Here is a 17,353-nt window from a genome sequence, read left to right as displayed (position 1 = left end):
ATGTTTAGACTGAATCTCAAACTTTAGACCCTTCTTGATACTTCTTTGACCTTCAGCAAAAAGCACACTGCTTTGCTTAAGAAACATTGGCCAAATGGATCTCATCAGAAAATCCCTTCCATGGCTCCTTTTATGTTATACCACAAGGGTAAGGAGTAAATGGTCTTATAGTGTAAGTTTCTTAAGAACAAAAGCAGTTTCATTTCTGTTTTGCATCCCCAGCATTTAGCATAGAGACTAAAACATAGGAGTACTTAAAATGCTTTTAAATTAATCAACTGACTGATTATTTACTTACAGAATCACCTTTCTCTCCTTTGGGCCCTGGAATTCCACTCTGTCCTTGAGCTCCAGTTTCTCCCTTAAAATTTCAAAGAGAAAAGCATAAATGGATATATTGAAATTTTATTTTTAAAAATTATAAAAATTCACTATAAGGCACTCATAAAATCATTTTCTCTTCTTCTCTCTCTCTGTGTATAGCTATAGATATAGATAGCTGTATATATGCATATATATACATATTTTTAATATTTCTTCAATTCTCCTTTCCTACATATCATCAACTACCTATTAGACATTCAAAACTGTGTTTCATGTTTATTATCATAGATATGTAGATTTCCTCTTACAGTTCTTTTGATCAAGGTATTATACAAAAACAAAAATATGCATAACCAATTTAAGGAAGTGTTTTTAATTACAATTTATTTACAATCGATTTAATTACAATGAATAATCTTGGCCTTAGAAAAGAACTGAGAAAATTAATCTCCATCATTTTATTGCATAGATGGAAAGACTACAAGTGACATATTGCATTGACTATAAAATATAATTGATCCATTGATGAATTTTATGTAATATATTCTAAAAGTAATGTAGTAAAAATATGAGGTATCTTTTTAAGGAAGTAAAGTAAAACTTAAATGGAGTATTAAAATAAAATAGAACCTTAATTATGAAGAGCATAATAATTACTCACAATTCTAAGAAGTTAAGAATGTGGTTCCCATTTTGGAAGAAAAGAGGATCAGATTGATGAAATGATTTGCCCATTATAAAACAGCCCAAATATAAAAAATTATGTGCCAGGATTCAAACTCAGTTTTCATAATATCAGGTAATAGGATATTGAAAAGAAAGGGAGGTTGGAGATGAATTAGTCCCAGTAAATGAGGACTGCTGACAATGGGGCAAGTGGTAGAGTGGCTAGCGTGTCAGGTCTGGAGTTAGTTAGCTGTGTGATCTTTGGCAAGTCATGTAGCCTTGGCTTATTTCCATTTCTTCAGTTTTTAATTAGGAGTAATAATAACACCAACTACCATAGTAAATGAAAGAAAAAAATAGATAGTATCTATAATGTGCTTAGCACAGTGCCTGGCATATAGTAAGTGTTGTAAATATGGTTGTGGTGGTGGTGGTGGTGGTGGTACAGTGGTGGCTCTTTACTCAGAGCCAGAATTCTTACCCAACTCTTCTGGCTCCAACATCAATTCTCTTCCTACTGAGTCCATGTTTGGACAGTACCTTTTTCACAATACCCCACTGCTCCTCAAGTAATTAATGCACTGTAACAACTTGAAAATCCCACAATACAGAAAGATCTCTTTCCCTGTATTTATGTCTAGTCACATTAATTATCACATAGGCATTTTTATCACAGTAGACATTCACATTGATTTCGTCCTCTAAATACTCCTGTGAAGTTGGCAGGACAGGATTGTGTAGGCATTTTTATTTACACACAAGGAAACTCTCCAGAAATGAAGTGATTTATCCAAAGTCACAGAGGCAGTGAGTTTAACCGAGCCTTGAACTCAGTTCAAGGCTGCTCCTGAGTTTCCTCTGGACGAGATGCTATCTGTAGTTACTTCCACATCTCATTCTATCATTTTGAACATTTGGTCCTTTGATCCTGAACCAGAATTGGAACCAATTTATTTTTCTAGTGTTTTAAGAGTTCATAGTTAAATAATTGCTGAGATCAAGAGAAGTGAGAAACTTGGCAGTCAGTAATATATTTCCAATAATGACTTGTACATCAGAAGTGATATAAAAGACATATATGAATGGGAAAGAAGATAAGCTGACCATCTACATAGAATGAAGTATAATAGATGGATACCCCAAAGTATCATTAGAATAAATGGATTTTAATAATACAAACAGAAAAGCAAAGCCAGAGGTAGGCTACCAGCACACTGGATCATATTTTTTTTGGAAAATACATGGAAAGGAACAGCAAGACCCTCCAACTTGATCTTTTCCTACTACATCCTTTTACACTGATTGCCCATCGTGTCTGTAATTTCTCTTAATCTCCATCTTAAAGAATCCCTGTTTTCCATTAGCACAAAATTCAGGCACCATCTTCTGCAGGAGGCCTTTCTTAATCTTCACAACTACCTTACTTTTAATTACTATAATACATATATATGTATGCATATGCATATATACATATATATACTTTTGTTTATTAAATATATTTATATTTATTAACTCTACATTTATGATAAATAATTATATATATACATATATATATATACACATATGAGTATCATATATATGTGTATATTTTCTTCAATTAGAATGTAGTTGGCAGTTGGTGCCATAGTGCATAGAATTATGGGCCTGGAATCAGGAAGACTATTCTTCTGTTCAAATCTGGCCTGACATACTGTGTGAAGCTAAGAAAGTCACTTAACCCCTTGCTTCAGTTACCTTATCTGTAAAATGAGCTGGAGAAGGAAACAGCAAACCACTCCAATATCTTTGCCAAGAAAAACCCAAATAGGTCACAAAGAATCAGAGATGACTGAAATAACTGAACAATAATAACAATAATTAGAATATAAGCCCCTTGTGAGAAGCAATTTTTTCATTCTTTGTACTTGTGCACCAATCTCTAATCACTTTGCGTGGTACACAGTCATCATTTAATAAATACCTGTTGCTTATTGATTGATAGGTCTCTGACCATAGTTAAGTATCCTGCCTCACTACATCTGAATTTCTGTCTTATAAAATGAGAGGGTTGAGCTCAGTGACCTCTGGTGACTTTTATAGCTCTAAGAATCTGTGGCTCTATAGCTGTGGTTCAATAATATAAATGTGTTTATTCGTTTAGCTATCCTACCTACCAATTGGGTTTGCCACACATTGATTGTTAATAGGACCACAGACTGTAGCACAACAGTGGAGCCACAACCAAGCTGGAATGAGATGACATCCATGGCCAAGTGACTAAATCCACATTCCCTTTTCATCTCTATCATCACTTTAAATTTGTCTTCCCCTTGATGTTTTTGGGAGTTTCAGCCCTTCTTTATCCTTTTTCCTGCTAACCCACTGAAATTCTATGTCCATTACAAGAACAGAAACTGTTTCATGCAACCACATTCTATTTACAGACCCATCAAACCCGCAAACATTTTCCTGGCAGTCAAGAAGCATAAAGTCACAGTGCAGAGAACACTCTGTGAAGCAGAGATGTCTCCTCTTCTCCTAGAATCAACATGACCCAATAACCTTGCTCTTGCTGCATTCCATCAGGCCACAGAAACAATTTAGCACAAGGCTAACATGGATGACATCCAGCCATATGAGTTTATAGCTGTCAGAAATGATGAACAATGATGGACACTAGTCTGCACCTAAAGACAAATCTGTGTGTGCATCTGTGTGCACATGTAAGTACATGTATGTATGTGAGAAAGAAGAAGGGAGAGAAATGGACAGAAAGGAAAAGGGAAAAGAAGAGAAGGATGGATGAATGGAAGACAACAGGGGAGAAATTGTAGTGTCAAGGTGAGGGGTGAGAAATGGAAAAGGAATAAGGTAAAGGAGAAGTGATGAGGTAGAAATACAAAGGCAAAGAGACAGAGAAAGAGAATCAGAGACTGTTAAAAAGAAGAGTATAGAGAGAAAGATAAGGGGGATATATAGTACAGAAGGAAGGAAAAGAAAAAGAGGACATGTAAAGAAAATGTGAGGGGAGGAGAGAACTGGAATAGATAGGAAAAAAGAAGCAAAGAAAAAGCAGATATTTATTAACCACCTAATTTATGCAAGGTATTATGCTAAAACTTTATGATTATTATCTCACAGCTCTGTAAGGTAGGTGCTATTGTTATCTCCATTTTATAGATAAGGAAACTCAGGCAGGCAGAGGTTAAATGATCACACAGACAATAAGTGTCTGGGGGCCAGATTTAAAGTCAGATCTTAGTGACTCCAGGTCCAGAGCTCCATCCACAGTGCCAACAACTGTCTAGAAGGAGAAAAAGGAGGCAATAGAAAGATAAGCACGGCAAGAGTAGGAAGCGACAGACAAGTAAATAAAATATGAATCTGGATGCTTTTTCAGGGTTCCTTAAAACATAGTATTCCAAAGATATCTAAATTCTCACACCTTGTTGTTTTTACCTCGCTATTCCTGAAGTTTTAAGTATTGTAGAATAAAAAATATATTTTTAATTATGAGTTCTTATACTGGTTTTTAAGATTAATCAGTTATATGGCTTAAAACACGTTGTAAACATCAGTTTTCCCATCTATAAAATAGGAAAACAAAACAAAACAAAACACTGTTTCTTCCACAATAACCTCATAATTAGCATGACTATCCTGATCACATACAGCTTCAGTTTTCTCACTGGTAAAATTAATACAACAATAATAAAAATAATAAACTACCCCCTTCACCCTAAACTTCCAGTTATGAAAGTAGCTGCATTCTCACATGCACTATCTTATTCAATAACTTTTCAATTACCTATTGAAAGGAGAAGAGATCATTTTTTGCCCATTTTGTAGGTAATAAAATGAGCCCATAGGTAAAATAAATTGCTCAAAGTTACATGGGTAATGAATGTTTATACTAAGACTTTAAGCTCAGAAGGTTTTATTGAGAACCAAGTAAAATAAAATATATTAAAATATCCTTAGTGGTGAAGCACTCCAAATGTTAGGAGTAATTTTATTATTATTATTATTAAATATGATTGCAGATGTTTGAGGAACTCTTGATGCAGCCTGTCTTTTATAATTAGTGTCCAAATACAATTACAATATATACCTACTCTGTGGCTTAAGATTTTTAGAATTGCTTAGAAAACTCAGAATTACTTGGTCAGAGTCGCAGAACCATTATATCCCTGGTACTTCTTGAACATCTTCCTGACCTTGAGTCCAGATCTTTTTTTTTTAATATTTATTTTCCCCAGTTACACATAAAAACACCATTTTTGGATCCTACATATACATTCATTTTTAAAATATATTTCCTTATGAATCATGTTGGAACCAAAAAATCAGAACAAAGGGGAAAACAAGAAAAAAAACAGGAAAAAAAAGAAAAAAATGTGAACATAGTATATATTGATTTACATTCATTCTCCATAATTTTCTCTGGATTCAGATGAAATTTTCCATCCAAAGTTTATTGGAATTGCCTTGGATCACTGAACTTCTCAGAAGAAACAAATCTTTCATAGTTTGTTCATTGCACAGTCTTATTGTTATGATGTACAATGTTTTCCTGCTTCTGCTTGTTTCACTCATCATCAGGCCTTTCTAAAATCAGCCAGTTCATCATTATTTACAGAACAATAATATGCTTTTACTTTCATGTGCCATAACTTATTCAGCCATTCCCTAATTAATAGGCATCAACTTATTTTCCAATTCTTTGCCATCATAAAAAAGCTGCTACAAAATTATTTTGCATGTGTGTTCCTTTCCTCTCTTTTTAAATTTTTTAGGGATACAGAATAGTAGTGACACTGCTGGATCAAAGGGTATGCAAAGTTTTATAGCCCTTGGGGCACATTTCCAAATTTTTCCCTAGAATGGTTGAATCATTTCACAAATCTACCAACAATGTATTAGTGTACCAGTTTTCTGAGGCCATTTCTTTATCTACATCCTAATCAATTCTCATTATTACCAAAGTATCATATTATCATTATTATTTTCTTATTTTAAAAAGTCAGGAGACCTGATTTTAATTCTTTGAACAATGGATAGAGAAGAGATTTGAGAGTCAAGTAAGAGATATGATATAGTAATAGGGCAGGTAGAGGGTGCAGTGGATAGAGCCAAGGCTTGAAATTGGGAAGATCTGGGTTCAAATTTGGCTCCAACACTTGCTAGCTATGTGATGCTGGACAAGACATTTAACCCTGTCTGCCTCAGTTTCTGATGATGTTGAAGAAGTAGATGGAAAATCATCCTAGTATCTTTGCCAAGAAAATCCAAGATGGGATTACAAAGAGTCAAACAAGAAAAAACAAAAACAAAAACAAAAAGTATAATAGGGAAAGCAGCGAACACCTGGCTTCATGGCTGGGCTATGTCATTAACAAACCCTGTGACTGTCAGCTAATTGCTTCTCCTCTCTAGGTGTCTCCATCTGTAAAATAAGATCCAGCTAGATGATTTTTATGAAAATGAGGGATCTGGATTGATATCAAAGGTCTTTTTCAGTTCAAATAATCTATGAATCCAAATCTCTCTGTGTGAATAATGAGTTATTGGACTAGATATAGGACTGTATATTCAATAAAGAGGGGATCAGAAACAGATGCCGCTTGCTTTATAGAAATGATTTATTCCTGAAACTTGATTCTAAAAAGAATGTGACTAAATTGAAGGATATTTGATATGTTTTAGGAACATTCATTGTTGAAAATAATTCTCTAGGTTCATCTATATGACCAATTGGTCCCCTCAAATGCTAATTAATATCTCCAAAAGACTATCATCATGAAGCACATTGGATTCCTATATCATCAAGACAACAATCCTAAAAGAATCAGCATATGGCCCAGTTCAATTCAGCATAACAATCATTGATCAAGCAGTGTTAGGCAATGAGAACATCAAGATAATATGAAAAACAGATCTTACTCTCAAAGAATTTACATCCCAAGTCTATGTACATTAGAGCAACATGTAATTATCATATACATGACAGTTTGGGGCAAGGGGGAAAGCCCTAATAATTAACAGGAGCCAGAAAAGGCTTCCCCTAAGGATAGCATGTAAGTTTATCCTTGAGGAAAGCTCAGGATTAAAAGAGGTGAGGGTAAGAAAGGACATCATTCAAGACATGAGGGATAGTCTGAGCAAACAAGCAAACAAATAGACATATAAAAATTAAATAAATGAATTAATGAACAAATAAGTAAATAATTGGATGAATGAATGAAGAAATAGAGAAAGAGAGAGGAAGAAAGGAAGGAAGGAAGGAAGGAAGGAAGGAAGGAAGGAAGGAAGGAAGGAAGGAAGGAAGGAAGGAAGGAAGGAAGGAAGGAAGGAAGGAAGGAAGGAAGAAAAATGAGAGATGATGTGCTAACTTTGGGAGAAAAGAAATAATATAGTTTGACTTAAGAACAGGGAAGGAGAAAAAATGGGATGAAAAAAAAATAAGTCTAGAGAAAGATAGCTAAATGGCATGTTGGATAAAGATGTAAAACTTAGAATTAAGAGTCCTAGGATTTGATCCTTGCTATATCATAATTGGGCAATTATGATGCTTAATCTTTTAGATGCTTAGTCTTTTCGATCAGGTTCCTAATGTGCAAAATGGCAATTGTAATAGTTAACTCAGAGTTATTATGGAGAAAGTATTTTGTAAACCTTAACATTTGACACTTACTAGCTATATGATCTAGGATGTCAATCCCAGTTTTTTTAACAACAATAACAACAGAGATTCTAGGTTAGAAGAAAATTATAAATGCTAAGCTGGAGACAGTATTTTATTCTAAAGAGAAAAAGGGAGCATTGAGGAAAAAAATGTGGGAAGTTGATATAATCACATCTCAAGTATCTAAAGAGGAAAAGATTTCATGGAGACTGACCTTGAGCCCTCGTGGTCCCTCGATGCCTCTCTCACCCTATGGGAACAAAAACAAATGTATAATTAGGTTTGACTTTTATTATTCCCTTTCACTCAATACTAGCTTTTCTAACATCCAATACATAAGTAAACCTAAATGTAAGTAAACTTACAAAAAGGGGAGTTAGTGATATTGGCTAGACACTGTCCAGAAGGTAAAATCCACTGGCCTCAATTTCAAGGTTTATCTATGTTAATTAAATTGTAAATATTTTCTTTCCCCACATTTTAGCCCAACAAAGCCATATCATCTTACATATAGGAAGAGTCCAATGAATCAATGCTGAAGATAGATATTAAACATATTACATGAAGATTTGTAGCATTTTTCTTTACTACGTTATCACCTACATGTTTCCAAATGGATAAACAGCTTGTTTTACATGGACAAATTCCTGTCTTAGAAAATAAAGAATTTATTTTTGAATTGCTTACAGGGCAAAAGTGGATATCATAGAAGTGCCAGTGAAATGAAGGAAACCAAGAGAAATGTAGAAATGATCTCCAGTGTTTGACTGTGTTCTAATATAGAACATTTCCCAAGGGCTGTCAGGTGTTTGGTGTCTCCCACAAAGTTAAGCTGACTTAAATGATCACCAGATCATCATCTTAGATGATCACCAGAACTAGAGAAACTTCAATATGCTGGTTTCAGTTATTTTCCTGAGACCAAGACTACTGGCCATGCAGTCCTTTTGCAGTTGTATTTACTGTTATCAAGAGAGACAGATAGGTAACATGGTGAGTGAAAGTAAGACTTGGTATTAGAAAGAACCAAATTCAAATTCTGTCTCAAATACTACCTGTGTGATCATTACCTGTGATCAACTCATTTAACTTATCTGCTTCAATTTTTTCAACTGTAAAATGGGGATAATATAGAACTTGCTTCATAGGATTATTGTGAACATCAAATGTAAAAATAGACTTTGCAGACTTAAAATATTATATGAATATCAATCATTCTTATTCATGTAATATCCTGGGAAGGATTGCCTACCTTAGAGAACTCTGTTTATCTGAACTAAGGAACTTGAGACCTCAGTTGGAAATCTAAAAATCTGTCTTTTCCTCTTAGCAGTTAAGAGAAGCAACATTGCAGAGTAGATAATATGTTAAACTTAGAAAAAAGAATTTTGAGTTTTGATCCTTGCTATATAATAATTCGGCAATTATAGGCAGGTTGCTTAATCTTTTAGAATATCAGGTTTCTGATCGGCAAAATGGTAGTTATAATAGCTAACTCAGAGTTATTATGAAGAAAGTATTTTGCAAACTTTAAATTACTATACTAATGTAAATTATTATTGTTGCGTGGGTGAGTGTGCAAATACAGGCAGACACACATAATTGTTTCCAGGAGTAAAAACAGTCCTTGCACATTTACCTAGAATGGGATAATACTTTTTATTTCTATCATATCCTGCTTCCCTAATGTCTGGCACTGAGCACATAATAGGCATGTAATTAAGACTTGTGGATTTTTTGATATGTCTAGATAAGCTCATCTACCTAGCAAAAATAAGAAAAACAATTTATTTTATCAGCCATATCCTTAGAATTCCTTTTTATTAGCCTTCTAAAATCCACTGAAGCCACCAGCTACTGAAAGACAGCACTGAGAGTGAACTCTAAAAAGGTTGTTTTTCTGATTTCACAGTCTGGGTATGCTGTCTACATTTGTGTGGTAGTGGGTGCTGAGCAAAATTGCTTGGCAGCTAGATACCTATTATTTCAGTTTCTTAATTGAAAACAGAGAATCTGAGGGAAGTCAGATCAGATGGCCTTTGTGATTCTATCGACTCACAAAACTAGAAAAATGATTGGTCCCTTTATAAACCTCAAGGCTCAAGTGGCTTCCCTGGCTAGACAAGTTTAGTGATATTTAACAGGATAGTCCTAATTATATCACCTGTTTATATTATTAATCCAAGCACCAATACTGATGATCATTGAAATAAAGTGTTTCATATTTTTTAATATAAACAATTCCCATTCCTAAAAATCTACCATGATATATCAACATCATCAGCATCATTACCACCAACACCACCATCATCCAACATTTATATAACATTTTCAATGTGCCAGGTTCTATAAACTCTTCATAATTAGTTCATTTTATCCTCAAAATAACCCTGTAAAAATATTATTATTATTATTTATCATCATATTACAGATGAAGAAACTGAAGGAAACTGAAGCTAAATGAATATTGAGGATCACATACTATTAAGTATCTGAAGCTGAATTTGAATTCAGGTTTTTCTGATTCTAATGCCAGCACTCTACCATTTAGCTACACTTTCCCCATAATGATCCTGTGAAATGCATAGTTCTACTATTACCTTTCTAGTTTAAAAGATAAGACTTTGGAAGGTGAATTGAGTTGATTACAGTTAAAGATCAATCTTTAGAGCCAGGAGTTCTAACACCGAGAATCAACTCTCTTGGATATTGACTTCCAAATTCACTATGGCCCTACCTTATGTGAACCAGGCATGGACCCAGTCAAACAGCTTGTCAACAAGCATTTATTAAGTGCACAAACTGTGCTAAGACTATAAAGGAAAGGAATTATACTTGTAGGGAATGGTCAGAGACAGATGGTGTTGGTTTGCAGTAGAGTAGGTAAAGAGAAGAGATAATGACAAAGTAGACCTTGTGAAAGCAACTTGAGATTAGTGTTTCCAAATTATTGTAAGTAATTCAGGAAAAGACATCTTTTAAATCCCTTTCAGCTCTACCCTTATAAAAGGGCTTAAATCTATTAATGCTGATTCTCTCCATCCTTAGCATCCTTAGTTCTCCTACCCCTCATATTTCATTCTCCTCGGCAAGGTGAATTCATGATATATGTAGTAGTTAGTAAACATTTCTCTATCAAGTCATTGTTGATCTATTTGTTGCAAAGACATTCCTGTTCCAATATGAGCTGGACTAGCTGGCCCATTTTAACTTTGAGATTCCATCATTCTTTTGGTGAAGAAATTGCTGAAGACTATCAACAAGAAAAACCATTCTGTTTAATGGATTTTAGTATGGTTCAACTGACTGTTAAATTAGGAATAGGGGACATAATATAATAATTAATAGATAATTATTTTAAAAGTTTAGCTTCATATTATGACTAGAGAAGAGAAAGAAAGGAAGGCAAGATAAGAGGTAACCATGTGACCATATTAAACTATAATTCATTACATAGTTTTTATTCTTATATTCAAAAACATTGTTTTGCTTTAATTGAGTTGCATCCTGGTGGAGGAGCCATTGGAATAATAAGCCCCCAAATATCAGTGCAGGGGGAAACACCTTCATAGAATTAAAGGCATAGATTAATCAAAAAGTCAGCAGTTTCCCTACCTGTTCTAAGCTAGGAGTCCATTGCATTGACCAGCTGATAGATTATAGATTGCTAACTCCTTGAAAGCAAGAGTCATATTGGTATCATACCCGCAGTGCCAATCTTGGATATATGCACTTAATAAATATTTGATGTGATTACCAATCAAAAAAGGGAAGTCGAAGGATGACCCTAAGGAGACCCTGTACTAGGCTATATCCTCTGAATGGAAGTATGCAGATGATATATAAATGTCTTCAAATTCCTTCCCATAGCTAAGTAGAAAACATTGCCAGCAATGACCCTTGCTTTAGGAAGAAAGAGGAAAGGTCATAAGAGCACCTTTTCCCCAGCAGGGCAGGAACAATTGATGGTCTTCAGAAAGCCAATCTGCTCACTGCCAATGGTTGGTGGTATCTCTGGTAGAGGGGCTTCTGTAATGACGGTCACCTGGCACTGAAGAAAGAAAAAAGAGAATAAGACATTCTGATTTCTCTGTGTCCAAACCACCCTATATATTCCCACTGTGCAATTAAATTTACAATATGTCCTTTCCTTACAACAACCCAAGTTTAAGCAATACCATTTTTTAGGTAAGCTAACTGAGGTAAAAAGATATTAAGGTTTTTATGAAGTTACATATGTATGTGTGTACATGTGCACACACACACACATATATACACACACACATATATATATATATATATATACACACACACATATACACACACAAACACATCTGTTTGTATAGATGATAATCACAAACAAGTTTTGGATTTAGGGATAAAAAACAGATTTCATTTTTCCAGAAGTCAATGGGAGGAGTAACTCATAAAGAATTACAATACATTAGATGCCTAAACTGAAAGAATACAAAGTACCATGAAATCTCACTAGAGAGAAACTTGTTTTATTTTAGATATAGACACTTGGAAAAGCAAAGATTTTAAGCTCTTTTTTCTTCTCATAGCAAAACAGAAGCAATAAATTGGAAACAAAATGAATGTCTATCCATTGGGAAATAGATGGAAAAACTGTGGCAAATTTACATAACAGAATAATATTACATTTTAAGAAACTGATACAGGAAATTCTTAAAAACAAGAGAAGAGTCATGGACCACATGTAAAAAAAAAATTACCAGGAAAATATACACAGACTACAATAACAAAAACAATAGCAGCTAAACTCAGACTAATCATGATAAATCCTTATCCTGGAAAACAAATGATAAAATATGCATTCCTGCTCTCAGAAGAGAAGTGAGAGATTATGGGAGAAGAATGTTTCATAAGCTATCAGAGACTGACAAATTTGAGTTTATTATGCTTCTCTATGACAAAAAAGGTAAGGGCATATCAGAAAATAATTGTAGTATGAAAAAAAGGCAAAATTATAATTTTTTATTCAGAATTTATGCTCTTGAAGGGCAGGAACTGAATCTTCTCTTTTCCAACAGTGTTTGGACCCCAATAAAGACCTGATATAGGCTGGCACTGAGTATCAGCTTCATTACTAAAAAAAGATTGCTTTGACAAGGAAAAGTGTACCAGGAAGAACTAAAAAATAACACTGATTATAGACTGCACTAAGAATTGGTATATACAAGTTTTAAGGAAAGAGATACAGCCTGATTTAGGTCAAACAGATATCTCTTAACTTTTATCTTTGTAGAAATGGGAGGCTGATGACACAGGTGAAACAAGGTTCTACTCTGGTTATGTGACCTTGGGTCAAGTTATTTCTGCCCCTATATAGTGATGATGTGGTAGAAAGAGCATGAGATTTGGAATAAAGAGATATTGGTTTGAATCAGCTTAGTCATAAGCTTTGTGACCTTGAACAAATCATCTCATCTCTCGGTTCCTTCATACATAAAATGCATTTTGAGTCGTCCATTGTTTACCCCATAGAGTTGTTGTAAGGAAATACTAACCTTTTGGTACATATTGTGATATATCACTTTAGCTTCCTTTCTAGAATAGAAGCTTCATGAAAACAAGGACATTGCATTAATCATCTTTTTATTCACCACAGTACTTAGTATACAGCATATATATAAGATATTTAAAATACTAACTGAATGAATAAATGAGTGAAGGCCCTGAAGGAAATATCTATGTTTGACTGAAATCTCTACTGCTTTTATATAAGACCATATCTTCTTGTTGTGTAGACATTATAACTTACTGGTCCTGAAGGGATGTCACAGCAGGTTTCCAATTCAGCATGTCGAGAGTCACAGTAAATCACTATCCGCTGCAGATCAAACTGAAAAGGGGAGAAGAGATGATCAGTCACAAATAGGCTAAAATGAAAATACATCCATCATTTTTTGGTACTGGTTCTCAGCCTCCTACTTTCAGGAAGCCTTCCCTAACTCTGGATCCCAGGGATCTCTAACCTCCTCTGAAGTCCATTCTCCCTCTACAACATTATATTGCAGTGGTCCTCAAACTTTTTAAAATAGGGGGCCAGTTCACTGTCCCTCAGACTGTGGGAGGGCCGGACTATAGTAAAAACAAAAGCTCACACTCTAGTGTCTCTGCCCCTCAGCCCATTTGCCATAACCCAGTGGGCCGCATAAACGTCCTCAGTGGGCCACATCTGGCCAGCAGGCCATAGTTTGAGAACCTCTGTTATATTGGATGGCTTTAGAATATAATATGTGATGGTAGAGCTAGGGTTCACAGTGGCTGCAGCACTGGGCCTGGAGTTAGGAAGTCTCTTCTTCCTTAGTCCAAATCCAGCTTCAGACATTTACTAATTGACCCTGAGTAAGTCACTTAATTCTTTTTGCCTCCATTTCCTCTTCTGTAAAACGATTTGGAGAAGGAAATAGTAAACCACTATGATATCTTTGCCAAGAAAAACCTCAAAAAGGAGTCAAAAAGAGTCAGACATAACTAAAAAAACAACTGAACAGTAAAAAAATATATATATGATTTAACCTATAATTATATACTACTTTTCATCACTTGCTAAAGAAAATGCTTATATGAAAATGTGGTTTGCTCTTCTTCTCCCATTAGATCTTGATGGAGGGATCATAGACTACAAAAAAGAGGTAATATGCTATAGTGGGAACAGTATTAGATGAGAGTCAATGTGCTGCATGAAACAAACATGACTGGAGTCCACAGTCCTAGATTTAAATCCCATATCCAATGGTTGTCCCTGGACATCTCATTTTTCACTACCCTGTGCCTAAGTTTCCTAATTTGTAAAATGAAGACTCTAAGATCTCTTCCAGTTCTACATGTCATTCCATGATCCTATGACATAGATTGAAACCTCTACTCTGACAATTAATAGGCTTGATAATGTGAATCTTTTTAGCTACCCAACTTTCCTCTTCCATAAAATGGGGATTATCCAGGTGCATGCATTCTTGTTCCTGCAGGGTTGTTGAGCGATATACTTTGGAGGCAGTAAAACAGCATGGAGAGAGCACTAATAATAGCAAATCGCTTTCCTATAGAGCTGTGACAGACATCATCTTATAGGATAGATAGAGCCAGACTCAGAGTTAGCAGCACCTGAGCTCAAGTCCTGTCTCTGACATACTGCCAATGCATCCCTGGCTAGCTTTGTGTCCCTAGGCCAGGAAAACTCTCTAAGGTATTAAGTAGCAAAGCTGTTACTGATATGCACTAGTAGAGGGAATTTCCTCACAAAGATTTCTTGCACCAGTAAAATCACAGGGACAGAAAACAAAACAAAAATAGCACCTTAACATTTACCAAGCAACATTTTCATCACAGTTCTGCCAAAGAGGCAATATGGAAGAAAGAGTGGTGACCTTGAAATCAAGGGGAACCTTGATTCAAATCTCAGCTCTAATATTTCTGTGTAGCCTTGAATGCTACAAGGAAATCTCCTTGTTTATCAAATTTTTCATCTATAAAATGGGAATACCCTTATTCATATTGCCTATCTAAATTTATACTGCCTATCTCTCAGGACTCAGGAAGATGTTTTGTAAGCCCTACAGTGCTTATAAATGAGTCATTGTTTTATTGCCTACTACCTCCTAAAGAGTGGCCCACTCCATTTTTGGATAGTTCTAATTATTACAAAGTTTTCCCCCAAAACCGGCCTCTCTTCAACTTTAACTCATTTCTTCTAGCTCTGCCCTGCTTCTTCGTCCTCCATATGAAAGTCCTGCAAATATTATGAGAAAGCTATCATACTCCTCTTCTCTTCTGCAGGAGAAACAGCCTTAAGTTGGTCCCCATAAAACATGAACATTAGACCTTTCATCAGACTGTTCTTCTCTTCATAAAATGTCCTTTATGACAAGTAAAACTATTAAGTGAATACTTAATTAGTGACCACATCAATTGAAAGTACATGAAACATTCCGTTTCTATAAAACCTCTCTTTTTAATTGTTTTTCATTAAATGTATTTTCTTTTTCTTCCAACTCTTACCCCATTAAAACAGAAAAACAGAAATTCCCTTTAAGAGTATAAATATACGGGCATATGTACATGTAGAGTGGGACATGTCCCACATGCAATTGTAGCATATGCATCCCATTCCACATCCTGAATTTGCTACCTTTTCATAGAATTGTTACATTTCAGCATCATTCAGCTGGGTGCTCGCTAGCTTACCACTATCCTTCTTGAAACATTATGTTATGTTAAAAATTCAACACAATTTCAGATGTGGTATATACAGGTAGGGCAGAGTAGCAAGGAGATCACTTCCTTCTTTCTGGAAACAAAGCCTTTTCTGTGGGGTCTGGGGGCTGAATCACTTTCCAAATAAACTGTAGCTAATCATGATTCTCCTATTCTTCATTTGTGAACTGGATTTCTGAACCCAAATTGGAAGATTTTACATTTGACTGAGTTATTTTTCATTGTTTCACCTTCAGACAAATAGTCAAGATAATTTTTTGAATTCTGATTTTGTCATCCAAATGTTTGTTCTCTCTCCCAGTTTGATGTCATCTTAAAATTTAATGATAATACTTTTTAAACCTATATCTAAATTACTGATTTAAAACAAATGTTAAAAAGCACATGATCACACCACTAAGTTCAGATCCTTCTTCAGACATTCCTTAGCTATGAGACTCTAGGCAAGTCAGCCTACTCTCTCCATTTCCTCATCTTACCTTTTATGGTCCTTTTGCAGACCTAATGAGTTGACAAATGTAAGGTGCTTTCAATTCCCATTAATCAATAAATCAATATTTATAAACCCTAAAGCAGAGCCTAAAACAGTGATAGCAGGTGATTAACAAATACTTGTTTATTGATTGACTCATTATTTGAGTTCTTCAACTCTTCTACTGACTAGATCACTGTGTACAAGTCAGTTCCCCTCACTGGATGTCAATTTATACATGTATAAAATGAGAATATTAAGCTAAATGTTTTCTAATGTCATTTTCATGTACTCTATCCTATGTTTTATTTTCTGACATCCCCTCTTCTATGGTCCCTTCATCTCTAACATTTTATATTTTAATGTTGTGCATTCTAATAGACTTTCAAGAAAAAATATTATATAATCTGAGTCCTCCTTTTCTCTAACATTCCATATTTTGCTGTTCTATGTTTCTGTTTCAAGAGTCTCTGCAACATTAATGTTCTATGACATCAGGTTCCTTCCATCTTAGCATTCTATATTCTAATAATGTATATTCCAATGGTTTTTCCAACTTAAATCTTCTATGCCCCAAGGTCCCTTCCACTTCTAACATTCTGAGTTCTCCTTCCTTATGACCCATATATGTCCTAAGACTTGAAGTAAGTTGATCATTCCATTAAATACTTTCCTGGATACATCATTATGTTATGCATCTTGTTATAGCATAGATAAAACAATAGTACCTTCTGATAGAGTAATGATACATTTTACCATTTTGCTGTAACATATGAAAACTAAAGTACATTATATATCTTCATTTGTAATGACCTTTTTAGTCACAAAATATCTCTATTATTTCATTTAAAACTTACAATAGCACTTCTGAAGTAGTAAATGAAAAGATGATAGATATTCTTTGTTTTGCTGAGAAAAGAACATTTAAAGAAACTTTTTCAAAGACTAATCATGAAGTATCATTCCTCCCTATCAACAGAAAC

At 34.7% G+C, this 17,353-nt stretch overlaps 1 protein-coding gene across 2 annotated transcripts in view; it reads right to left on the bottom strand.

Annotated features, from left to right (window-relative positions):
* The window catches only part of COL22A1 (collagen type XXII alpha 1 chain), a 578,696-nt gene that overhangs the window by 344,380 nt on the left and 216,963 nt on the right, over positions 1-17,353 (bottom strand). For both annotated transcript variants that reach the window (XM_074264749.1, XM_074264757.1), the window contains 4 exons: positions 13,440-13,520; positions 11,592-11,705; positions 7,869-7,904; positions 299-361 (listed from right to left, as the gene is read on the bottom strand). In XM_074264749.1, the coding sequence (XP_074120850.1) occupies positions 299-361; positions 7,869-7,904; positions 11,592-11,705; positions 13,440-13,520 (294 nt within the window). The remainder of the gene's footprint in view (positions 1-298; positions 362-7,868; positions 7,905-11,591; positions 11,706-13,439; positions 13,521-17,353) is intronic.

The sequence above is a fragment of the Sminthopsis crassicaudata genome, chromosome 1 (genome assembly GCF_048593235.1).
Source record: "Sminthopsis crassicaudata isolate SCR6 chromosome 1, ASM4859323v1, whole genome shotgun sequence".
Taxonomy (NCBI): domain Eukaryota; kingdom Metazoa; phylum Chordata; class Mammalia; order Dasyuromorphia; family Dasyuridae; genus Sminthopsis; species Sminthopsis crassicaudata.
Note: the sequence above shows the minus strand (reverse complement) of the source record. Positions and strands in the feature narration are given on the sequence as shown.